Raw genomic sequence first — 27,486 nt, 5'->3', positions numbered from 1 at the left:
TGCTGGAGTAACTTAGCAGATCATGCGGCATCTTTGGAGAACATGGATAGGTGATGTTTCAGGTTGGGACCCTTCCTCAGACTGGTGTGTGATAGGGAAATACAGGCGAGGTAGGTTTTTGATGATAGGCAGATGGTTGGACAAAGTCCAGAGATGAAAAGACAAAAAAAAAAGGGCGAGTTAGGGAAAGAAGTCGTGTGAATTGTGAAGTTAGAGGAAGGAATATGGGTGGGAGTAGAGAAATGAAGCAAGTCCAAGTGAGGCACAGAGAAGCTGGGGGGGGGGGGGAGGGGAGGTTATTTAGGTGTTGCAGGTTAGTTAGTTACCTAAAATTGAGACTAACCAAATTTGAAATATCTTGGACAGTGTGCCACATTAAACTGAGGCTAAAACAATAGGATTCAAACTACAGTTAATCTAAGGATAATGAGGCCTGGGGAACATAGATAAAGGACACAAAAACCATGCGCTGTTATTGTCTGGATGGACCAGGAAAGAACAAATGACCAATCCCTATTGTAAATGGCATGTGCTGAGAGCAACGATCATAGCCTGCAACAAATTCTAATCTCAAGGGAGCAAACAAGTGAATGTTGAACAGAAGATACACAAAAATGCTGGAGAAACTCAGCGGGTGCAGCAGCATCTATGGAGCAAAGGAAATAGGCAACGTTTCGGGCCGAAACGTTGCCTATTTCCTTCGCTCCATAGATGCTGCTGCACCCGCAGAGTTTCTCCAGCATTTTTGTGTACCTTCGATTTTCCAGCATCTGCAGTTCCTTCTTAAACAAAATGTTGAACAGAAGGTGGACACAAAATACTGACGTAACTCAGTGGGTCAGGCAGCATCTGACCCGCTGACTTACTCCAGCATTTTGTGTCTACCTTCGATTTAAACCCACATCTGCAGTTCTTTCCTACACACTGAATGTTGAACAGATTCTCTTTCAGCTCTTTGACTCAACCTGGCACAAATCAAGGTAGACAAAAGTGCTGGAGAAACTCAGCGGGTGCAGCAGCATCTATGGAGAGAAGGAAATGGGCAACGTTTCGGGCTGAAACCCTTCTTCAGCCAAGACTTTAGCAGGAAGAATCCCTTTCTTTTGTAGTACTGCCACACTTATTATTTGCCATGTCATGCTCAACTTAATCCCAAACAAAGAACTCTGATTTTGTCTTACCTGAATGAGACCCCCACCCCCACAACCAACACATTTCTCTGGGCTGTCAGGTTTCTGCTTTGATATCTACATTAAACTGGCCCCAAACAATGAGGCAACAGAAACACCATCACAAGAAAATCAATCTCAAGGAGCCCACCCTTTAATTCTAGTACAGCCCCAAGTACCATGGTTTTACATAGCCGAGAAGAGTCTTTACTTTAAGGATGAAGGAGTCAAACTCAGTCCAAACCGTGAACTATGGAGCAGTGATCCTGCCCTTCTGTTTTTTTCCTGAGGCGTGGTCTTACAGGGGGCACCTCAAAAGCAACCTAGAAGTAGCACTAGCAGTCTCTGCAAAATCCTGAAATCCAGCAGCAGCATAAATGAACCAACAACAATGTTCTCTCCCAGGTTAAAACTCCCAGGAGAAGCTCTGACTACACTCAATCGACTGTCAGACAGGCCAGGGTGCACACAGGATGACATCAGATATTCTGCTCCGATCTCTGGCACAGCAAGAGATCATTGGGTGGATGAAGGAAAGTCTGTTCTCAAAGCCTCCTTTTATTAAAGTGCCATATCCGCACTGCCTCGCAGGAATCCTAACCAGTGACCACTGAGTTAGAACTGAATTCTCTTATTGGGAACACTTCATGTACACAGTGCAAGGGGGGTGCTTGCTCCTGAATTACACACCTCCTCCTCCACTTGTAGATCTCACATTGTCCTCATTAGTCATTTAAAACCCCATGGAAATGGAGTAGAGGTCATCCGAATCCAAGGGCCACCCATGTTAGCATAAGAAGATCTGAAATTTCCTCGGGATAATGGAGGAGGCAAGAGGAAGAAACTGCCAAAATCAGCCCGACTGCAAACATCGTCCAATTTTACCACGGCAATAGGAGATTTTACTGCATTACAATGGTATATATTATTTTTTAAGCATCATTGGTCAAGGAGGAATTAAAATAAAAAATCAGCAGCTTTTGTGCCTTCAGGTTCATTACCCAGCAAGAAATACAAACCAACATGACATTTATTTAGCCCACGCAATTAAATATTCCATGGCTTTTATGGGAGGCGAGGGATGGAATAGCTGGGCAATGAATGGAAGGAACATGTCGAGTAGGATATGGACTGTTACACCATCGCATTTTTGTTCACGGTTGCCCTTAACATGCACGTCAATTAATGCGTTGCGGAAAGCGCCCACACTTGCGAGGTGGAAACGGTCCAAACTTTATTCTTCAGAAGAACGGGCTGGGATTCAAAAACCAGGCAACGCCCATCTCCTTTTCCCTCCTTTCTCTCTCTCTCTCTCTCTCTCTGAGGGTAGAATGTTACAGCGCAGACATCTGCTCTCCATAACAGGTCTGTCTGGTGGTTGAACGGCTTCATCATTAACTCATGTGCGAGACAGATTAATTCTTTCAAAGCAGCTCAGGACTGACTATTGGAAGCCGGACAAAAATGCTGGAGAAACTCAGCGGGTGCTGCAGCATCTGTGGAGCGAAGGAAATAGGCAACGTTTCGGGTCAAAACCCTTTGGGTTTCGGCCCGAAACGTTGCCCATTTCCTTCGCTCCATAGATTTTCGGCCCAAAACGTTGCCCATTTCCTTCGCTCCATAGATGCTGCAGCACCCGCTGAGTTTCTCCAGCATTTTTGTCTACCTCCGATTTCCCGGCATCTGCAGTTCCTTCTTAAACACTACTGGAAGCCGGTATTATTTTGATTTTTGCGAGGCTTTGAAGACATTCCAGGAGGACAGATCTTCATCACAAACACAGCAAGTTGCGGGTTTCACCATTAATGAATTTAGGCAGCAATTTATATCACAAGGGCTGAAAGCGAGGATTTAAACTCGGCTGCGCACACCCACACAAAAGCAGAACACCCTGCACACCACCTAGTCTGAAGCCACAGGCTATTTAAGGCTTATGAACCACCAAGACAACGTCTGCTTAAAGAACAGTTACATAAATGGTCCCTGGGTACTCCACATAGACGGCAGAGAATGAAAACAGCTGCATGGACATGTTAGGATTGTTCATCCATCAAAAAGCACTTAAACATTGCCAAGAAATGGTGGGAGTTGGCAAAAGAAAAAGCCACCTTATTGTAGTTAGTGCGGTCTAGATAAACATCTATCTGCCCTCAAGACTGACAACTCACCGAGGCATTTCCGTTCGAAAATGGGAGTCAAATCAAGTGGCATGGTGACAGCCAACGAGCAGTATTGCAGCACACCAACCAAATGCAGCTGAAGGTGATCTTACAGCAGTGCAAACTACTCTCACAAAACAAAGGAGGGAGCCATCCTGCTAATGTTATAGAGACTTCTGTGAAATTATAGATACCAGGAATAATATCTTCCCTTTCACAACCTCCATCTTTCTCCTCAATGTGACGGCTTTGTCTTGAAGTACAATACCTGAAACCGCTGCAATACATCCACTTTAATACATCAATGCATAATCTTAGTATCAACAGGTTGTTCAACAGGGAGGACATCCCAGCTGGATGTAATCTCAGCCACGGTGGGTATTGCTGGAAGAGCCGGAAACAGGAATCGCACATGAACTTCTGTTTCCCTATCTCGGGGAAGTGGAAACAAACTGAAATGCATTCAGCACTGGCCAAGGACTGTCAAAGAGTCAGCATGAATTTTAATAGGATGGTCACGTTGATCAACATATTTGAATTTTGCATTATAAGAGACAACGGTAATTAAGATAATGGAGTTATTGCCTGGATTTTAAAGAGGTAATTAGTAAACCCCCATAAAACATGAACAAGATCAGAAAATATGGGGTCAGTTGACAATCTGCAGAAAGAATGTTTAGGAAGGAACTGCAGATGCTGGCTTACACCGACGTTAGACACAAAAGTAACTCAGCGGGATAGGCAGCATCTCTGGAGAGAAAGAATGGGTGTCATTTTCAGTCTTAAGAAGAGTCTTAACCCAAAATATCACTCATTCCTTCTCTCTAGAGATGCTGCCAGTCCCACTGATTGCCAGTTCCATCTTCGAAAGAATGTCTAGCTGTCTGCAGGACTGCGTGCAGGGCGTGGGAGTAAAGTCACAATGGAAGGGAGGCGGTGATGTGCCACAGGGAATAGTGCTGGCATTACCGATGTCCACAAGTGACATTAATGATATAAAAAGTCTGGAAACAAAGCGACTGAATTTATAGAGCACAGAACAGTGCAGCACGGGGAACAGACCCGCCAGCCCACGTTTGTGGCTGGTCATGATACCAATTTAAAAACTATCGTCCACTGACTGCACATGATCCATAGACAAGAGCAAATCCAAAAGCCACAAGCCCCATTATTGTACCTGCTTTTACCACAATCCATGGCAACACGTTCCAGGCACCCAATATTCTGTGTTAAAAAGAAAATTGCACACATCGCCTTTAAACCTACTTCCTCTGACCTTAAGAGTTATGAATAGCAAGGTCCCAAAGAAATAAGACTGCCGTAAAATCCAGAGCAGTACAGACCACCATAGTAGGTGCTTCTGGATTGGATGCTCTGCCTGCCCCTAGAGATGGCCATTAATGATTCATGACCAATGTGCCCGATGTTCTGGGCAACATGTAAAGATTACTGAATCAGTTTAATTGCTCCTATAATTCATGGCTATTTGTATTTTATTACCGCATGGCATATTTCAACTATCACTTTCCACCAATTATGTTGGTTGAAAGTAGTGTTAGAATCTTTTGCAGTTTGCTCAAATCAAGAGGAGTGGCGGGGGGGGGGGGGGGGGAGGATGGGGGCAGATTCAGAATGAGGATAGACAAAAAACTGGAGTAACTCAGTGGGACAGGCAGCATCTCTGGAGAAGGAATGGGTGACGTTACAGGTCGAGACCCTTCTTCAGACTGGCGAGGGATAAGGGAAACGAGATATATACAGTGATGTGGAGAGATAAAGAACAATGAATGAAATATATGAAAAACACAACGATGATAAAGGAAACAAGACATTGTTAGCCGTTTGTAAGGTGACAACAAGAAGCTAGTCAAAATTGCTGGAGAAACTCAGCGGGTGCAGCAGCATCTATGGAGCGAAGGAAATAGGCAACGTTTCGGGACGAAACGTTGCCTATTTCCTTCGCTCCATAGATGCTGCCGCACCCGCTGAGTTTCTCCAGCAATTTTGTCTACCTTCGATTTTCCAGCATCTGCAGTTCCTTCTTGAACACAAGAAACTAGTGATGGGTGGGGGAGGGATAGAGAGAGGAGATGAATGAGGAGATCTATCTGGTCCAAGGACATGCAGGCAAAGAAACAACAAATACTCAAAGACGACCACTTGATGTACACAAGTGTCTGGGGAATATCAAAAAATTTCAAAAAACGCAAGTCAGCATTTGGCTGTGATCATTTCTCACATGCCTCATTAGTCTGATCTACTGCCTGCCAAGGGAATATTAGAAACTGTGAGACAATAGCCTCAGGGGCTCCTGTTGAAGCCTATACTTTGCTATCCAACTACTGGTGATCTGTACAATAATTATTTACGCCAACTCCCCTTTGCAGAAGAGAGGCCAAAGAGGCAAGGGGAGTGCAGATAAGGGAAGAATCTGCATTCGTCTCAGAGTTTGGTCATGGCTTCTAATGTGGGCTGGTGTAGGTGAATGCTGAGCAAGGGCGTACACAACAAAGAAAGGGGGAAGGTGGGAAGAGAAACAAGCTGGTGACGCCTATTGTATTAATTCTAAGATAGACACAAACACTGGAGTAACTCAGCAGGACGGGCAGGTTCTCTGGATACAAGGAATGGGTGATGTTTTGGGTTGAGATCCTTCTAAATCATGCATCATTTTCCAATCCTCCTTGGCTGCAGGAATGATGCCAGAAAGGCAGAATTTCATACGCACAAGGGGGGTGATTCGACTACCATAACTGATCCACTTGTCAAGTTTCCATCTTGTTTCAAACCATTTGAAAGCTACTTCTCAGACCCTTCCTGTAATAGTCTCATTTCTGCTGTGTTTCCAGTTCAATGTGGACCAAGCAGCTGAGGATGATGTGCAGTGCCAGGAGAGTCAGATTTGGGTACCAGAAGGGAAAAAAAAAAAAATCATTCATACAACACAGAAACAGGTTCTTCGAATCACCACATCCATACCAATAAACAAGGCCATCTACATGAATCCCATTTACCAGTGCTTGGTCCATAGCACATTATGCCATGGCAACTCAAGTGCTCAGTCATATACTTCTTCAATGTTCTGGCAGTCTCTGGCTGCACCTTTGCACACTGTGTTCCATATTGCCTGGATTGGAGTGTATTAGTTAAAAGGAGAGGTTATACAAACTTAGATTGCCTTCTCTGGAGAATTGGAAACTGAATGGGCAACCTGTTTTCTCCAAATGAGAAGGCAAGCATCCCATCCTCAGCCTACATCATCACCCTATTGACTTGTGCTGCGATCTTCAAGGATCTTTGGACGTACAACAGGATGCATTTGTTCAATGCTCCATTGGGCCAACTACATCAATGCATTGTCTCATTTACCAGGGTTAAATTGCATCTGCCACTGGCATGTCTGGTTTACCAGCTCATCAATATAATTTTGTATCTCAAGATTGTTCTTTGCTGTCAACACCACTTGACAATGTACATTGTACTCCATGTCAGGGACAGAGAATAATGTACAGCAAAGATCCCAGCACCAATTCCTGTGGTACGCCATTGGCCACATGCTTCCAATCACAAAAGCAACCCTCCACCATCACGCTGTCTCTTATTATCAAGACAATTTTGGATCCAATTTGCCAACATTTCTTTGATCCCAAGAACTTTAACCTTTCAGACCAATCTCTCTCCCCTTACTGAAATCTATGTAAACCACTGCAACCACTCCAATCTCATCAGTATACATAGTTACCTCTTTTTTTTTTTAAACTTGCATTAGTCAGACAGGATTGTCCATCTACATATCTGTGCTGCCCACCTCTGATCAAGCCCTGCATTTCCGAACACAGTTTGCCCATCATTCATTTACAAAAATCAGCAATTTCCCAACAACCAACTTTAGATCAACTAGTCTATAATCCGTTGGCATATACTCGCTGCCTTACTTCAATGAAAGTTCTACATTTGTCATCTGGCACCGCACCAGAGATTTAACTATCTGTGCCATGGCCCCAACAATCTCCACCCTTGCTTCACACAGCAGCCTGGAACCTCTGCTCCACTAGTCCAGGATAATTTAACATTTTGAACCCCACTGATCATTGCCAAATGGAGATCCAAGGGTTGCAAAAGTAGAAGATGGAGCAGTGTCACAAATGAGTCGAGTGCATTGCATACTGGCACCAAGCACCCATGCATGCAACCAGTGGGGAGGGGCAAATAGTAGTTGGGGCTGCAGAAAATATCAAATTGAGAACAAACAAATGCTTCTGGCACAGAAAAACCTTCATTATTTCCACAACAGCCAGAACAGGAAGGATTATCTTCTGATAGTCTTCAACCCGTGATATTAAAAAGAAACATTACCGTTTTAAACCGCCCGGCTCATGGAAGCATAGAAGACAGCTGGGCAAGTTCACCCTGGCAGACTCTACAGTTTGCTTAAAACTCAGACAGGGCGCACCACGTACACCACACAAGCTGCGCTTGTGAGAGGGAGAGAAAAATAAATTACAACCACGGCACAAAAGAATCAGCTGATGCATAAAGGATCTGACCAAGGGAGAAAGCAGCTGTCTCCTCACATTGTGCGGCTGCTTGCAGACAGTTTAATCAGGGCACGACTGCTCACCCAATAGATAGGATAACTCTGATGACAGAATTACACCGTCCTAACTCTTCCGCCCACAGTGCTAACACTGCCATTACTGGGCTCACGTGGCATATTTAACTTCCAACTGAGACCTCAGGCTGAAATTCAAAAATAAAATTACAGCTTAATTGCAGAGAGGACAGAGAAAATTGCAGAATGGTAATATTTACATTAATGGTGGTAATTTGCAAAAGTCAGTAGAAATTTAGTTTCTGGGGAGAATAAGAGCGTAAAACTTTTGTATTTTGTTTATAAAAACTGTTTAATCACATCCGTGGAGTGTTTTACTTTGATAACCATCGTTCTTCTTCAGTACACATCCCTTGGGGCACTGCAGTTTATTTCTCAAATGTTGTTATGCAACTGGTTTAGTTCATGGGTTCTTGTAAAAACAGCCAAGACCAGTGTAAGGGACTGGGTGGGCAATGGCCAGGGACACTGGAGGAGGTTAGAAGACACAGGACAAATGGATCAGCCATTTCAAGAGAGGCCCAATGATGTAATATAAATGGGATATTAAGCAGTTGCATCAATATATTATGATTGTTTGGGGAGAGTCTGGTTTAGCTTAGATTAGTTTAGAGATCTAGAGCGGAAACAGGCCCTTCGGCCCACACCGACCAGCAATTCCCACACATTAACACTATACCCTACACACACCAGGGACGATTTTACATTTATAACCAAGCCAATCAAGCTACAAACCTGTACGTCTTGAGTGTGGGAGGAAACCAAAGATCTTGGAGAAAACCCACGCAGGTTACGGGGACAAAGTACAGACAGAACCCGTAGTCAGGATCCAACCCGGGTCTCTGGCGCTGTAGCTCTGCAGCCATGTCACAGATTCCACAAAAGTTTGATCAACTAACTTTTGACACCAGCTTAATTAAGCAAGTATCTGGATACCATAAAAGGGTAGAAGCAGATTTTCTGCTCAAAACAGATTTACAGGGTTTTCCAGATCCTAGAGTCACCACTTTCGATGACGGCAACTGGAGGACATCAGCGGCCAGAAGTGGAAGCAAAGAGATTTGAGAGCAGATGGCTGGGGGGAGATTACAGACATGGAGAGGGACAATTCGATATCTGTATCTATTCCCACCATACAGAGGGATTTAAAGATCAGGCAACTAAATCCATGCCAGCTAATGTAGCTGGGATGAGGGGGATAGGGGTGAGAAAGGGGCGCTTCCCATCAAAGATTCACTCGTCACCATTCACACAGCACAAATGACGAACACTAATGTAGGACAATACATCTTCAGGTTCAAGGGCAGTGCATTTCTGTTGCTTCCAGTGTGCACAAAACCAAACTTTCGCACCTCCCCTCCATCTACGGCAGTAGAAACCGGTGACCAGTAATGGGTGTGGTCATCCTAACCACCGTCTAACTTTAGTTATGCACAACCTAAAAAACGACATTACAATTAATCAGAAGTAACACACACACACACACAATAACCAAAAAGCAAGTAAGAATTTCAATTAAGAAATCTAAAGAAGGGTCTCGACCCAAAACGCCACCCATTCCTTCTCTCTAGAGATGATGTCTGTCCCGCTGAGTTACTTCAGTTTTTTGTGTCTATCTTCTGTAAGATTTTAATTGTTCTCCTTGGAACATATGACAATAAAACACTTGCTCTCACTAACCAATTCAAAAACCGAGAGCCTGAAGAAGTTGTGTGAACATTGCTATTGAGATTAATTTCAGAACAATATACTTTAGTCATATTTCATATTAAGATATTAGTCATAGTTTCTGCATTGAATGCAAAAGAAATGTAGGTGTTAGAAATCTGCACTTCATCTTCTGTCCAAGGTACTTGGTAGGACTCAGAATAGGTATTCAACCATTTCAGATAACCAGCCTTTCCAGTTTATGCCAGCACCGACAGCAATGATACAAGGTTATCATTAACTCGGGCGTTTTTCTCTCCCCACAGCTGCTGCCTGATCTGCCAGGTATTTCCAGCACACTTCCGTCGGAGATTTCCATCGACTGTCATGTTCTGCTCGTCATAGGTCCAGCATCGTTGCCTTGGGGAACCATCCTCGGCCCGAAACATCAGCCATTCCTTCTCTCCAAAGATGCTGCCTGTCCCACTGAGTTACTCCAGCATTGTGTCTATCTTCGGTTCCATCCAGCATCTACAGTTCCTTCCTCCACAGGACCACTGACTGCCTGACGTGTGTTCAGACAGCGTTTCACTCCTGAAGCTTTGCTGCAAGGGATAGTTGGCACTGCATCGTCCAAATGAATGGAATGTTCCTGGCTATGTGGTATGGCCTATCCTTCACAATGCTGGATTGAGTGGAACCTCTGCACGTGGTGATACTAGGCGTTTGTGTACTCAACCCCACTGCAGCTACAAACAAAGGGCCACAGATTCAGTTTCCTTTCTCTTTCTCTCTCTCTGTGGAGATGTATACATCACAACTTTGTGGACATGATTCATAATCCAACCTTTATTAACTCAGCATGTCAGTCAGCATCTCTGGAGAAAAGGAATAGGCAACATAATCTATTCCTGTTCCCCCAGATATGCTGCCTGACCTGCTAAGTTGCTGTATTTTGCGTCTATCTCAAAGGTTCAAAGGTTATTTTATTGGTCACATACACCTAGGTGTAGTGAAATGCTTCTTGCCATGCAGCACATAAAGAAAGAATACAGACATAACATTAATAAGAGATTTAAACATAAAGAACACCCCCCCACAATGGTTCCCATTATGAGGGAAGGCACAATGTCCAGTCCCCATCCCCAGTTCACCCATAGTTGGGCCTATTGAGGCCTCCACAGTTGCCTCCACGGAGACCCGATGTTCCAGGCCGTTCTCGCCGGTGCTCCAGCGTCGGGAGAATCCTCACAGCGGCTTGGGACACCTGGAACGGCCGCTTCCGTACTGGAGGCCGTGGCTTCCGAAGCCAACAAGGCCGTGCCGGATGGAGCTCCACTACTGGCGATCTCATCGAGAGATCCCAGGCTCCCGATGTAAAGTACAGCGCCGCTGCCCACGGCCGGCCGCTCCACAGTCCCGCAGCTCCGCGATGTTGTTCCTGGCGGTTTTCAGCTCACCGGAGCTCCAGCGCGGCGACCCGGGCAAGGCATCGCCCGCTCTGCTCCGCGATTGCGCTCCAGCGCTGTGCCGTTGCCGAAGCCGTGGTTCTGGGCGGTCCCGACAGGAAACGCCGCTCCAGGCCCGCTGGTAGGCCGAGGGGACGGGTCGAAACTGCAGCCCGGAGAAAAGCCGTCTCTCCGACCAGGTAGGGACCCTGAAAGATAGTTTCCCCCTTCCCACCCCCACCTCCCACATAAAACGGAGTAAACGGAGTTCTTACACAACCAGCCTTCATTTATAGTGAAAGGTTGTTCGGGTGGCTGCATGGCACAGGACATGCATAACACCCACATCACTTCCAGCACCCAGGAGCACCGTACACCCAATACCCTGACACCTACCACCCATTTCCTACATTTGTTTCACTCTGGCTATGCACCCTCCCATGTCTCGGAGCACAGCCCGTCTCCTCCAAACTATATTCCCAACATCTTCTGGGAATTGGACCCAATGCAGTAGGGAACAAAAGATTGATAGGCCCAGGCAGCAAAGGAGATGGCCTTGCTTTTCCTGATCCTACCTTGGTTCTATCCCCACACACTCACCAATGGCAACTCAAAAATCAGTTACAAATAAGCATCAAGTTGCAAACCAAGTACAGAAGACAGTCATGTTGTCCACGAGATAGAGTCCAATGAGCATGCCAATCACTCATTTTTAAATATACTAATTAGAAGACCAATTAGTCAGCATCTGGATTCCAAATTTGCCACATGCGACCCTCAGCAAATGATACTGGATGGATGACATTGGCATAGGGGACGTTGCAGTATGCAGCTGGGAAAACAAAGTTTGAAGCTACCTCAAATAACTAAACTAGTTTATTAAAAAGCAATACAAATCTGTTTAGTTGCAAAGAGCATCAGTCATGATGTACAGGCTGTCAGACACAGCAAATCAATTTAATCCTTCTTTCAACATACCCTCCCTTCACTCCTATCCACCTCTCGAGGATAACGCCGACAACTAAAGAGCTGTGCGGTTCAGACAGGTCAAGCCCTTTTTAAAAGTCTTCTTAACGATACAGATTCCCCCAAGACTCATCAACATTTAAAAAGTGAAAGCTTCAGTCCTTAATTAGTGCGGGCAACTGAATTAAAAAGGCGCAGGTATCATCATCAGCCAAACCACCACCAAATGAAGATTTACAGCAAATGAGATCGAGCGCAAGCAAAGGAGCCAGAGACACGGGCAAGCGAGAAAAATTATTCTATTCAAATATGACAAAAGGAATGGAAAATGATGGAGGAAAGCAAATACAGCAAGAACCCAGGATTATATAAAAAAAAGACAAATGAGATCAGAAGCAGACAGGCAGCAGGATAAAGAGTCCTGTGGGGAATACTGATTTCATCGACCTGGGCAGGACCTTTGTAGAGGCAACTGACGGTCATAGGAACAGTTCCTTTCAGACTACAAATGTGCCAGTCTATAACAACCAATTCATCGCACTCTCTTCATAGACATGCACTCTAAACCATCTCTACTCAATATGTATTGGACCACTCTAGTACTGGTAAATATGGACAAACAAGGACAAAAAAATGGCACAACTACTTTCTACAGAAAAAAAAATCTACATTTAATTTGTCTCAATTAAAATAATTCATAACCAGACTCCAAAAATCCATTTAGCTCATTACAGATTAACTTTCTATACAAATGAAATAATTAGTAGGTCCTCCCTCTGTAGGAAGCAGCTGATTATTTCAAGCAAAAGCACACAATCTCATTTGTGAATTCTGGTACCTCCTGGTCTGCCAGAACTACCCCTTGTGGTCACGTAATCCGACATGGTGCTGCTGCCAGTGAACGACTCGCATTGTGGGGAGGGGGGGAGGGGGGGGGGGGGGGGGGGGGGGGGGGAGAGAGAGAAACAGTGCTGAAGCCAACTTCACATTTTCTACTTTACATTCACAGGGGGACAGAAGAAATTGGGGGTCAAAATGGTCACTCCCTCCATTCCAAAAAAAGTCAACTCTCACCTCATAGTCCCCCTCACCTCAGCAATCATACTCAAACTCAAAGACAGATAAAGTCAGGAGACTATTCCACTAGAGAGCAACCCACCGATTTCAACTCTGTCCCAACATAATATTCATCAGAAAACATCCCAGCAGGGCACACTGGATAACAATGAAGAGTCTGTAGAATTTCTCCTGCTACAAATACAATAAATATTCTATTACGAAATATTGCAGAAGAAAGTGTACTTGTATTGTTCAAGCAAAAAGGGACAGTGTTTTACAGATTCGCAGACAATACATTTCAACCTAATCGTCACCAGAGGCATGGAATCAAACAGCGGGGAAAGACAACTCTCGGCCCAGAGGCTTTCGAAGTATCAGGCACCCATTTCATTCTCCCCACATTCCATTAACTGTCCCTACACTCTACCACACACATCTGATCACTTGGAGCAATTAACAGTTGCCAATTACCACACATCTTAGGGATGAGGAAAAAAATAGGAGCACCCAGAAGAAATCAATGCCGTCACTTGCAAACTCCATATAGTCTTCACTACAAGTCATTAGCGAACTGGATACATTTGAGTCATGAGACAGCAGCTCCACTAGCACCTGCCATGGTACTATGTGCTGGTTATTTAAGAGAACAGCACACTGGTTGGCCTTTTGCAGTGAATTAAACAGGGAGGGAGAAGAGAAGCTGGGGACATCAGTAGTCCTGCCCAACGTCCTTGTGCTCTCTCTTCCCCCCTCCCACACCAAACAGTTCAAGCAATTTAGTGGATTGAGCAGTAGGAAGAAGGAATTGTTGGCATTTCACGTTTCAATCCAAAACTTCAACAATTCCTTCCCCCTCCACAGATGCTGCTTAACCCACTGAGTTCCTTCAACAAATTGTTTGTTGTGCCAAAATTATATTCTAGTTGAGATTAACCAACATTAAGGCAGACCAAGAGCTCTTGTTCTATACACCTCAGGATCACACCAGAAAATGCTTAAACTGTTACATGGGCTGTATGAACACAACCAACCTTTTCCATCTTGAGTATTAGTACTCACTGCTGATATTCAAGACCAGGAACTTGGCAAACAATCCAGTTGAGAAACAGCATTAGTGAAACTGGAACCTAACTCATGTTTAACTCAGGCCCTGCCCTTCATCAAATCAGTCACATATTATATAAAATAACATAATATATCCCAACACGTTAAAGGAGCAGGAGAAAACTACACGTACATGTTATATGAGAAAAATTATACTTTGCATCAGAAATTCAAACCAGAATTGGGATTTTCAGCCCTTTTCCCATCTTAATCCCGAGTCCGTTCCATTCTCACTGCTCTCAATCACTATCTAATAATGCATACTACATCCCATGACTCGTGTTGAGATATTACTGCTGCTCTTTGTCCCAAACTCCAGTAACCTTTAACTTCTAAGCCATATATAGCCTTACTATACTTTTGATGGCAGCTTCTCAGCTGGTATCGAACAAAGCCTGGCACCAAAAGATATCAGAACCAATGATCAGGCATGATTAAAGAGTCTAGACAGCAGATCTCCAGAACATGGGGTTTGGACAGCTGAATCCAAACACAATGCAAATGAACAAGTTGCAGATGCCAGAGGCTGGAATTTGAGTTTGGATGTTCGCAAAAGGCTGTGGATTCCTGGTTGAGACAGATTGGAATAATGAGCTAGAAATTAACCTGATTTTTATTTTCCAGCATTAAGCCGTGTCAGGAATCTCTTTAAAACATAGCTTCAAAATATTCAAATTATGAAATTTATTGGCACCACTTTCAAAACAATCCCAGCAACTCCTTGGTGTAGCACTATTCTGTATCAGGAACAGTCTTTTGACATGAATTTCCCACGTTGGTAATACCTTTCCTCACAGCCCTGACCTTAGGAAGTAGCCCGCCAAAGAGTTATGCTAGAATATAACCTAGTACCTGGAAGAGTGCAGGCCGTTACATTGAGAAGAAAGGCAGCAGATTGATCTGGGTGAGCAGAGGAACCTGCAAAGGCTGAAGGATGTTAAATGGGAGGCCTCTTTCTCGGGCTAAGGGCATCAATAACAGAAATGTGCAGGAAAAACATGATTGCCTGCACTTTGGGAGCTAGCATTGCAACCACGTCTATTGTTTAGAGATACAGCATGGAAACAGTCTCTTTAACCTACCCATTCCGTGCCGACCAGCAACCCCCACACACTAGGAACAATTTACATTTACGACAAACCTGTACGCCTTGAGTGTGGAAGGAAACCAGTGAAAACTCACACAGGTTACAGGGAGAACATACAAACTCTGCACAGATAGTACCCGTAGTCAGGATCAAACCCGGGTCTCTGGTGCTGTAAGGCAGCAACTCTACCAACTCAAGGCAGATGTGAATGCAAAACTGAAAATGTAGCACATGAGCTTTTGTTCACTTCTACATTAAAGCAGTGGGCACCAAATCAGAAAAGAGTGGCAGAGGCAGCATGCAAGGATGCAGAGGCAAGCCGTGAGTGTCTGATGGTGACCATGATTACGAGAGCTTTGCAGGTGAATGCAAACATGCCACTGAAGGCACCATTTGGGAATTGGCAGCAGAGTGGAATACAATTGGACTCCACAGCTTCACAGGCCTGTAGTGGCCACTTTGTCCAATGATTGGAAGGACAGAATCCATTACCGCCCTGCTGGCTGTGTTGTGTATTGCAGTAAAACTGGTCACGATCCAGTCCCAACAGATTCACAGGGATAACATTCTCACAAAGCAGCCTGATGAGGCAGCAACCGACTGACTACCTGTACTGGGCAGCGGAGTCCCATGGCAGGTTTTGTACACAAATAACCAATAATTCAGCACTAAATCTGTACTGATCAGCAAGCTGCTGCTGTAGAATGAGACACTAATTTATAACTAGCGCAAAGGAACAAGACAGTGCAGATACATCGACTTTGCGTACAGCTGTGCAGTATCCAACCATGCCGACAGATGCTGTACACTTTAGCTGAAACTGCAGCGATACAAGCATTAGCTCATTGACAATGGATTTGAACAATGAGGCACTGTCAAGGTAGTAAGGCACTCCCATTTCCACGTCAAAATGCTGTAGCTTCAAGCTACAAAAGGTGTTTCAGCATGCAATCCAAACTGAAATGTCAACGCAGAAATGTGTGTTTAGTTGTTATAAACCTCCATGTGTACGGACAAGCATTGGCCTTAGCGTCATGTTCAAGTCAATTTTAAAGACCCATGCATGGCACTATCAAGGGAAAAGCTGCAAGCTCTCCTGGTGGTAGACAAAAGTGCTGGAGAAACTCAATGGGTGCAGTAGCATCTATGGAGCGAAGGAATATAGGCAACGTTTCGGGACGAAACGTTACCTATTTCCTTCGCTCCATACATGCTGCTGCACCCGCTGTGTTTCTCCAGCACTTTTGTCTACCTTACCTTCGATTTTCCAGCATCTGCAGTTCCTTCTTAAGCTCTCCTGGTGGCCAGTTCACCAATCCTCTTATCTGCATCAACACCACGAAGAACAACTTTAAATGGACACCTTTGCATGGGGGCCTGTGGGACTTTGTTTCACACAAAACTACAGCCACATACATTCAAGTACTGCAGGACAAAGTATTTTGTTGCATGCAAGAGCCACTGGGATAGACCCACAAAGTGTTAAATAAATATTCTTTCGTTCCTTATTTAGTCAGTGTCAGCATGACCCGAGCAGAGGGTTACACTGACCACAGAACCATGTATGTATGACCTGCCTAAAGTACCCTGATGTCATCACACACCCAGTGTACTCTTTACACAATTGGAGTCCATGGCCACACTCGGAGACAGGCATCAGGTGCTACGGGAAGAACATCAATTCAGTGTAAGATGCTCTTTGTTCTGCCCGAAAATTGTCGGTCTGACACACAGCAAGATGTCCGTAAGGGAATGCTGCCGACAGACACACTCCAGGTTGCAGGAGCACGTGCTGAGGGACGGTGCAGACAACGCAAAGGCTCTGTGGGGGAGGGCCATAGTCGAGGGTCCTTCCACTCCGGGACATGGAGGGAGACCCACTCAAGCAAAGGAAGAAATATCAGCCCTGGGAGCCACATGACTGGCAATGCTGTTGTATGTAACGAGAGGTGCAAACACTGCTGGGTACAATAATAGCAACATTGAATGTACAGACACCAAGAACAGCGGAAGTGTTTTGCACTCCATTGTTTAGTACATTGTATTATGGATAAAGTTTTTTTGGAGATAAAAAGAATTAAGAGTCCAATGTGAAGAGAACAATGGCGATCCTTGTACACGATCAATGTACTAAATTGGGAAAAGGGGAAGTACAACGGGATCTGGGGGTCCTTGTACATCAGTCTATGAAAGTAAGCATGCAGGTACAGCAGGCAGTGAAGAAAGCGAATGGTATGTTGGCCTTTATAACAAGAAGAATCGAATATAGGAGCAAAGAGGTCCTTCTGCAGTTGTACAGAGCCCTAGTGAGACCACACCTGGAGTATTGTGTGTGGTTTTGGTCCCCTAATTTGAGGAAGGACATTCTTGCTATTGAGGGAGTGCAGCGTAGGTTTACAAGGTTAATTCCCAGGATGGCGGGACTGTCATATGCTGAGAGAACAGACAGCTGGGCTTGTACACGCTAGAGGCAGGAAACATATTCCAGATGTTGGGGGAGTCCAGAACCAGGGGCCATAGTTTAAGAATAAGGAGTAGGCCATTTAGAACAGAGACGAGGAAACACCTTTTCTCACAGAGAGTGGCGAGTCTGTGGAATTCACTGCCTCAGAGGGCGGTGGAGGCAGGTCCTCTGGATGCTTTCAAGAGAGAGCTAGATAGGGCTCTTAAAAATAGCGGTGTCAGGCGATATGGGGAGAAGGCAGGAATGGGGCACTGATTGTGGATGATCACATTGAATGGCGGTGTTAGCTCGAAGGGCCGAATGGCCTACTCCTGCACCTATTGTCTATGATCACACCAGGATCTGGTCTGCACAGAGGGGCAATTTTTCTTCTGTTTCCCACCTGGATGCGCAGCCTTGCTCCCACAATTCCGCCACTTCCTTTCCCTTTCCCCATCCTTCGCAGTTCATGTTCATGTTCCTTTTCTCCAGAGATGCTGCCTGTCCCGCTGAGCTACTCCAGCATTTTGTGTCTATTTTTGGTGTAAACCAGCATCTGCAGTTCCTCGTCTCTCCTACGGCACAGCCTTTAGCCTTTTCATCTCTGCTCTTTGTCCAACCTTTTGGCATGCAACCACCCCCCCCCCCCCCCCCCCCCCCCCATCCCTTCTAGTTTTCTCATCCATCACTACAATCAATCTGAAGACTGGTCCCAACCCAAACTTTGTCTGAAAGTGCCCTCCAGAAATGCTGCCTGATCCGCTGAGATACTCCAACACTATGTCCTTTTTTTTGTCAACCAACATCTGCAGTTCCTTGTGTCAACCTTTCTACTCTATCTGGTTTCACTTTACCCCCCATACCCCTCCCTTGTCTATTCTTTCCCATAACCTCCACGAACTCATTTAAGTTTCTGGGGACCTATATCTGCAATAATCTAAAATGGCACATCAACGCAGACCACATCATCAAAAAAGGACAACAACGCCTATACTTCCTCAGACAGCTCAAAAAGTTCAGAGTCCACAAACACCTCCTGGTCCGTTTTTATCAATCCATCATTGAAAGCATCATCACCTCCTCAATCACAGTCTGGTACGGAAACACTGACAGTCACTCACTACACAGATTACTGCGCATTGTCTCCAAGGCCTCCAGGATCATCAACTCCCCCCTCCCCTCAATCCATTCCATTTACCTCCAACGTACCTCAAAACGGGCAATAAAGATAATCTCAGACCCCTCCCATCCAGCAAACCACCTTTTCCAGTCTCTCCCTTCAGGAAGGCGCCTCAGGTCACTTGCTACAAAATCCACCCGCTTTAAAAACAGTTTCTTCCCCTCAGCAATAAGAACACACAATTCCCTCCAATAACAATCAATACTAAGGACTTTTGATGTATACAGTGTCTTGTCTATGGTCTTTGTCTGTTCTTTTGCACTATGTATTGTTGGTGAGATTTGTGATGTTGTATGGATGCACTTTATTACTGTGATCTGTGTTGTTATTAGTGTTAATGTGACTAAAGCAGTGTACCATCATGTACCGAACCCAAATACCACCAACCCTGGTCGTGTGGCAAATAAAGATTCTATCTATCTATCTATCTTGCTTCAGCTTCTTCCTACTACATACCCAACTCCTTTACCCGCGGTTATAGCCGGCTTTTGGCAGAGACAGCAGTATTAGTAACTGGAGGATAGATTAAAGATCATTGGAACGAGGGGGAGGAGAATATGAATAACAGCAAACAATGAGTGCTCAACACGGCACTGCTTTGAAAGAGGTTCACGGAAAATTCAACAGCAAGTTTGACAAAGTTTGTTAAATACTTGAAGGGGAACTAAATTAAAATGGGGAAAGAGTACAGAATTGGGACTGATATGATAGCTCCTTCAAACAACTGATATACCCTAGGGATAAAAGAATCATAAATTCTGTTATACGATTGCCTTATACCAGACGCTATTACAAATGTACCAAAGCAGGTAACTTCACCCCCCCCCCCCCCCCCCCCCATTTTCCCTCCACTAAAAGTAAGTAAGTAAGTTTATTGGCCAAGTATTCACATACAAAGAATTTGCCTTGGTGTTCTGCCCACAAGTAACATGACATACAGTGACAGATACGAATGACTCAGAAAACACTAAACATTAATAATAATAAAACACCATTGATCAAGCATATGAACCAACAAAATACCAGATCAAAGGGAGGCTACAGATTTTTGGCTGTTGAGTAGAGCAACTACTCATGGATAAAAACTGTTTTTATGTCTGGCTGTGGCAGCTTTGACAATCCGGAGTCGCCTTCCAGAGGGAAGTGATTCAAAGAGTTTGTGGTCAGGGTGAGAGGGATCAGAGATGATCTTGCCCGCTCGCTTCCTGGCCCTTGCAGTGTACAATTCATCAATGGGGGGGGACGATTGCAGCCAATAACCTTCTCTGCCTAAAAGGCCCACTAACTAGTCTAAACTTTGTTATAAACCAGCATCTGCATTTCCTTGTTATTACATAAACTCAGTCCTGGGAACCAGTGATTATCTTGGGACAAAAAGGTTAAAGGCCTTACAAAAAGGGAACAATGGGAATTCAAGGCATTCCCATTTCCCCATGCTAACAGTGCAGATGAAAAGACCTGCATCAAAAAAATTGATCATAGTTTTAAGGCCTTATCTTTTCTGTCACCTAATACACTGTGGCAGAAGTGCATATGTAGATACCAGTCAAGTATACTTTGTTTTAACACTTCTGATCAATAATTCACCATCCTCTGGGACAAGGAGTCACCAAAGGGGGAATAAATGGGGAAGAATTGGAATCAGCAGACGTCCCTATTTCCAAACTTGGGCTTGGTCCACTGGATTACATCCCAGGAATCAGATTTTATTTTGCTGTGCTTTGCCAACCTCATGATTTGCTTATGCAATGCAAGTCTCCTGCTGCCTGGCAAGGATGGCACTAGCCAGGGATTGCTGCCAATCTCCAAGGCTACAGAATGCTTAAGCCTCCACACCACAACTAATCACAGACAGTCTCCTCCACTACTGCAGACAGGCACTTCAAACAATAATACTGGGGACAAGGCACAATTGAACTACTTGAAGTGCAGAAATCTGAGTGGAAAAAGGGTGCAATGGGATAGGTGTGAAGGGAGAAATAATGGGTGCTTGACAACATCAGTAGTCTTCGCACATCTAGATAACATTCTGTAAATGGAAGCTCAGGGCGAGATCAGGAAACTACAATTATATCAAATTCGAATGGCGTGCAGTTCAATCACTCCAAATGTGGGAAGGTTTTGCTTTTCATTTGCATCTCTGCAATTATGTTGCATTTAAAATGAAATGGTTGATTGTTCCAGTCATTTGCTTTGCCAAACTACAATCAATCTTTCCAGAAGCAACCGCTTGCAGTCTTGGAGATGGTGCTTGAAACAAATCAAAAATTCCCATAAAGAACAACAGGATAACTATAACTAAGTTATTCAAAAGAAGCTCCCTTGGACCAAGAAAGCTTGATATTGGCCAATAATGCAAGCTGGGGGGTTTCTTTACCCCCATGAACGCGATGTACCTGAAGGAGTGGAATTCATTGCCACAGAAGGCTATGAAGGCCAAGTCAATGGATATGTTTAAGGCAGAGATAGATTGATTCTGGATTATTACAGGTGTCTGGGCTTATCTGAGGATGTACCGACGTTGGAGAGGGTCCGGAGAAGATTTACGAGGAATGATTGGGTTAAAACTTGATGAGCGTTTGAAGGCACTGGGCTGGACTTCTGAAGGATGAGACGGGACCTCATCGAAGCTTACTGAATAGTGAAAGGCCTGGATAGAAAGGATGTTTCCACTAGTAGGAGAGTCTAGGACCAGAGGTCATCGCCTCAGAATTAAAGGGCGTTCATTTAGGAAAGAGATGGAGGAAGAATTTAGTCAGAGGGTGGTGAATCTGTGGAATTCATTGCCATTGATGGCTGTGGAGGCCAAGTCAGTGGATATTTTTACGGTGGAGATTGAGATTCTTGATTAATAAGGGTGTCATGGATTATGGGGAGAAGGCAGAAGAATGGGGTTGAGAGGGGGAGATAGATCAGCCATGATTGAATGACAGAATAGACGATGGGCCGAATGGCTTAATTCTGCTGCTATCACTTATGAATGTACGAGTCAGTTAGCCCAGTGTAACCCCAGCAGGCTCACAAAACCATTGACCAGAATCTAACAGCTCTCTCAACCTCTACACCCAGTTGCAATGTTGATTAGAATAACACCAACTGAAGTGCAGTTGACAGCAGAAAGTCATTAGCGTAGAAGGAAATGCAACATACTTGTATTTAAATAACAAAAAGTGTTGCTGAACAGCAGATCCTCCCTACAAACCTGAAATCTGACAGACAATCAAAACCTGCCAGACCGAGACACCACACAAGTGCAGTGCTGCACCTCAGTTTTAATCACACTGTCTAGACTCAGCAACCTGGGCTGGCTATGGTGCACAGTACAAATTCATTTATGACTGCTCTTGCATTTCTATGATTAATTTCATGATTCTCTACCTTGCAAACGAATGTATGACAACAGATCATAAATAAAAGCAAAACTAAAATTAAAAGCAGATACAGGGCTGACATATAAATGTGTCAGAATGAATGACAAGAAGAATTAATAGTCGATTATGTTAAAAAAAAATGCAGCCGAATGGCATTTTAAGTGGAGGGAGAAACGTACAAGATATCTTAATCTTCAACCCTCTCAGGAACATTTGAAGTCTGACATTGGAACCGATTTGAGAAACCTTGGCAGATGGCAAAGATGATGTATTTGAATCAGGATCACAAAAATGCTGGAGAAATCTGTGGTTTGACAGTAAATGTCAAGTAATGCTGAGCACATAGTGACACGGCTTTGAGAAAAATTATTTATATAAACTCTTGCCAGACTCGACTGTAAACTGCTCCCTGAAACCCGACAACTCTGCACCATCAGTAATCAGTCAAGCAGCAAGCAAACCAGACAGTTCCTTACATCACAGAAAACTCAAACTGCATTAAAAGTCACAGCTGATCTGGACAGACTGGCAGTGTCTATGTCTGGGATCCGGGTCTCTGCACCCACCTCTGCAGGTGTGGTTTTCCAAGAACCCAGACCTAATAACTGACAGGTAGACAAAAGACAGGAGAAACTCAACGGTCGAGGCAGCATCTATGGAGCGAAGGAAATGGGCAACGTTTCGGGTCGAGACCCTTCGTCAGACATCTGACAAGAGCGTTCAGACTGCTTCAGTCAATTGCCATCCCATTCCAAATGAGTGAATCAGGGAACATGTCAAAAAGTTATTGGCTGTTTTAATATCTGCCATTACTCAAGTATTAAAATATGTGAATAACCAACCGTATAATAAGCAGTTGAAATAATCAACTTCTCCCAACTTACATATTTTTTTCCCAATAACCCTAAAATTGTTGGAATTTTCCTTCTTCAGAAATACAACTTCCTGAACTTCACCAATTCAGTACAATGCTGCCTACTCAAAGTTTGGATCATTTGTACTCAAATCAATAATTAATTGTATTTTACAGAAAGCCAAGGATTATTAAGACATCCCACAGGATAACTAGATCTTAAAGAATGACTCACCCCTTTTAACTAATCATAAAATAACAGACTACAATGCGTAGAAAGGGCTGAGGTCTCTCACCCGCCCCACCCCGCCCGCCAATTTCTTTACTCTTTTAGTATCGAATTGTGAGAAATGCCATAAAATGTAACACAAAGAATTCTTGGTGCGTTTAAATACTCTGTTTGACAAGGTCATTCGAAGGTAGGGTGGGTTGAACTAGACTAACCCGCTTTAGTCAGGGAAAGATCTGAAGGGGTTGTGGAGAGTGAAACGAACAAAAAGAGACAACAGGGTGGAGGCGAACCTTAAACGAAACCTAACAGCACACTTGCCCAACATTTGGTACAGGCGGCGTCAACGGTTTAAAAAAAAAAGGGGAAACTCGTAAGTGTCTCAAAGCTGCCTTGGACAAAAAAAGGTGGTGGTATCGAGTGATTTGGGGTGGGGGTGGGGGGGAAGCGAGCGAGCTGACGCCTTGAGAAAGTCCGTGTTGTGACCGCGAACTTGGCCAAGAAACGGGTCTGGAAGAAGAAGAAAAAAATCAGAAACACGGGGAGCTCCCAACTCTCTCAGCTCAAGTGAAAGAGCGACACAAATAAAACCAGTTTCTCACTGAGAGAAACTTAAAATGAGGGGGTGGAGGGAGAAAAAAAAGCACAAACTCTGACAGGAGCGAAAACTCCATGCAGTCGTGGGGGTTGCGAGACGCCGTCTTTAACGAACAACACGGCCAGACAGGGCAGCAGACAGCCCCTCACTTTCTCTCCCCCCCCCCCCCTTATTAAAAGGAGTCGCTTTTTAATAGTTCTATCAACAATCAGGAACTCCTCCCACACCCCCATTCTTAACGATGCCGCATTAAATTAAAACTGTACATAAAATAAGATGTTTCGAGTACTTACTAATCTCCATACTCTGGAACAAAGAGCGTTTGCAGTTACATGTGCAGGAAACATTGGGCTGATTCGTTGCGGCTGTGCTGTTCAGACCCATCAAGTTGTACATTTAATATTGGATGGGGAAGTGGAGGGGAAAAAATAAATAAAATTAAATAAAGGCAGCCAGGCGGCCCCGGGAGGGAGAGAGCGAGGGGGGGGGGGGACAGAGAGAGAGGGGGGGAACCTTCGCTGGCTGAGATCTGCTTGCTGTCTGGACCCTGTCACAGGGAGGGCAGCTGGCTACCTCTCAGTTGTGAGACGGCATAGTCAGGGAGTGCTAGTCCGGTCCAGTCCCCGTTACTCAGCCTCCTAGCCGGCCTGGCTCCGAAAACACCAAGTGCTACTTTGTGTCTGGCAGCTTCTCACTCGGATACAAGTAGCGCCGCAACCAGCCCTCAGCCGCTGTCAATCACCCGGCTCCGGGCTCGGCCCCACCTCCGGCTGCCTGATGGACGGCGCGGAGGACCAATCGCCGCGTCGGTCGCCCGCGGGCTCCGGCCAATAGCGAGTGTCCGGGGGCGGGATCTGCGGGAGTTGGAGTCTGCCTCTATGACGTCACCGGCCAGACAGCGTCCCGCCCGCAGCTCTGATTGACGTTAGTCTGGTCCAATAGAAGCTTCGCAACGGCGCGTGAAACGCGCTGCCGTCGGAAGCGCCAGCCAATGGTGGGAGGGAGAGTGGGCGGGACGTCGAAGTTGTCGAAGCAGTCACTCAAGCGACTGGGAGGGGCCAGCGGCCGGCAGTGACACCAACGTGGTTATTGACGGACGTCGTAGCCAATAGAGACCTGGCTCGACCGGCGGCCCGCACCCTATTGGACAATAGTCTGTTAGGGCGGGGACAAGGGGAGCACCCACGTGGGGCAGCACTGGTTGTTGCAGATGAGCCCCTCTGCTCAGGAAGGAGAGGAAAGTTTGCCACAAACTTTCTTATAGTTTAGTGGAAACTGGCCCAACTTGCCAACAGGCCCCAGCTACACTAGTCCCACCTGTCTGCATTTGACCCACATCTCTCTTAACCTGTCCTGTCCATGTACCCGTCTAAATGTTTCATAAACCTCCCTTTTATGCTCAATAAGTGCAGAGTACTTACTAATATGAACAGGACCTTAAGCCCCCTTGCTTCATTGGTCAGAGAGGCGAATAATTATTAACACATCCATCTTCCAATGAATTAATCCCCCCTAAATAAAGAAGAGGCTGATTTTAAACACCCGGAGGTTCTAACTGAATGAACTCTGGTGAAGTCTGTGTGTTGATGTTAACGTACATAAGACACATGGAAAAATAGGTGCGGAGTAGACCATTCGGCCCTTCGAGCCACCACCGCAATTCAATATGATCGTGGCTGATCATCCAAAATCAGTAACCCGTTCCTGCTTTTTCCCCAATATCCCTTGATTCCTTTAGCCCTAAGATCTAACTCTCTCTTGAGAGAGCAAGGCTCACGACGTTGCAATCTTCCCAGAAAATTGACTAAAAAGGAAACAAAGTACATCGTTAAACGGGCTAAGGATTGGGAAAAAAATCAAACCAGAACAATTTTGGAGGGCTGTGGAGGAGAGGAACAAACAGAATGCAGCGACCCAGAATTACGTTTGCATTTTCTCTTCCACGTCGTATACACACACCTCTCATTCCTTTTAACGAATGAAAACAAAATAAAGGCTGTGGTTGGGGGAGGGGACGTCTGTGTATTCAGACAGACTTTACAAGGCAATCTGCTCTTGTAAAGCCTAACCTTACTTTGACCCTAGAATGATACAAACCGAATAGACACCAGTTTTCTCCACATCCCCCTGAACTTCGGTTCCTTCAGACTAAAATTAAAAATGCGACGGTAAGAATGGAATTTGAAAATAAAATCATAGGGAGTATGAAGCAATAAAAAAAGATATTAAAAAAAAACATGGAAGCTTTGGTGCAAATAACAAAGCTCGAATAACAAAGTTTCTCCGCTGACACCCCAGTGTCTCATCTGCAGCCTGCGTGCAAATCCCATCATATAAAAGTGATATGTTTTAACCTTAGATCCTTTTACAACTCTCGGGTAAAGTGCGGTGTGGCTGAAGTGTGATATTGCTGATAAAGTATATTTAATTTTTGTTCCTCTCTATCTGTTTTTGATATTTCCCACAGGAGGCGAGAGAGTCGAGGCTGGTGGGAGTGGAAGGTTTAGTCTGTTCTTTGTGCTTGGCTGGTCACGGTCGCCCTATAGATGGGCTCTTCGCCAGCCAGCTGAAGGAAGCCTGTGGTTTTTCTCAGCGATTGTTGTCTGCATTTGCACTTGGACTTAATGCCTGGTGTGTGTGTGTCTGCGACTGGGAGTGGATTAGAAAACAAAAAAAAGGCAGACAGACACGAACCCTCCCTTTCCAATGCAAACAGAACGACTTCCCGCAAGTGAATTGAAGCGGCCGGTTCACCCAGTTTCTCCTCGGCATTGCTCTGTTCCAGTCTGATACTTTACATCGGCAATAGATGCCCCTGTTGTATGAAAGGATATCAGACAGATGTCAGTGTATTTTTGCTTCATTTCCTTCACGTTAGCCAATGTCCCTCACAAATCCCAGCGCCGTGGCTTCTTGCACGGCTAAAAGGACAGACGTGACCTTCATGTTTACTGGAGGTGCTGGTGTCCATGAGGACAAGCTGAAGTCAGTGTCACAAAAGAAAAAGTACAGCGGATGCTGGAAACATCCTCCAGATCAGAGTTAACATTTCAGGTCAACGACCTTACACCAGAACCTGTCTGATTTGCTGAGTATACCCAGCATTTTTTGTGGTTTTTTTTTGCTTCTCTGAATTGAACGTAACGTTTTATTTTCAATTTGTTCAACTTGCTTTCCAAATTCAGCCGTATCTCTGTTCTCCGAAAGAACATTAATTCGAAATCTCGGGTTCTCTCTCCACAAATGCTGCTTGGCCTGCTGATTTTTTTTGTTTCTGGAAAGTTGCTGATTGTCTGTCTCTTCAAACTCCTGAAATCAATGTCATCCTAAATAATGTTTTCCCTTAAATTCCTCCCATCCTTTGGATCCCAGAATCAGAACGTCGTGGGCTTCAAATCATGTTCCAGCATTTGCAGACATTGTCTGAGTTGACATTTGATTGCAACGCTCAGTGCTGTCTTGTTGAATGTGCATATTTTAGACATGGTGTGAAACTCTGATTTGTGTCTTTTTGAGTAAATTCTAAACTTCGCACCATAGGGGTTCTCATCTCGAACAGAT

The 27,486-nt window shown here is 44.8% G+C and overlaps 1 protein-coding gene and 1 long non-coding RNA gene across 3 annotated transcripts in view; one reads left to right on the top strand and one right to left on the bottom strand.

Annotated features, from left to right (window-relative positions):
• pmepa1 (prostate transmembrane protein, androgen induced 1) overlaps positions 1-24,650 on the bottom strand; it is an 82,069-nt gene extending 57,419 nt beyond the window's left edge. The window contains exon 1 of one of the 2 annotated variants that reach the window (XM_033042015.1): positions 24,219-24,650. In XM_033042015.1, the coding sequence (XP_032897906.1) occupies positions 24,219-24,321 (103 nt within the window). In that variant the 5' untranslated portion in view covers positions 24,322-24,650. The remainder of the gene's footprint in view (positions 1-24,218) is intronic. The other variant, XM_033042016.1, reaches the window with a different exon arrangement.
• Positions 979-22,956, top strand: LOC116986462. Its single transcript, XR_004415485.1, has 3 exons — positions 979-1,010; positions 22,820-22,824; positions 22,892-22,956. It is a non-coding gene; the product is annotated as an uncharacterized LOC116986462 (long non-coding RNA).
• Positions 24,651-27,486: the final 2,836 nt, after the last annotated feature.

This window comes from Amblyraja radiata, chromosome 23, assembly GCF_010909765.2.
Source record: "Amblyraja radiata isolate CabotCenter1 chromosome 23, sAmbRad1.1.pri, whole genome shotgun sequence".
In the NCBI taxonomy this organism is placed as follows: domain Eukaryota; kingdom Metazoa; phylum Chordata; class Chondrichthyes; order Rajiformes; family Rajidae; genus Amblyraja; species Amblyraja radiata.
The sequence above is the reverse complement of the archived record's forward strand: the minus strand, read 5'-3'. Positions and strand labels throughout refer to the sequence as shown.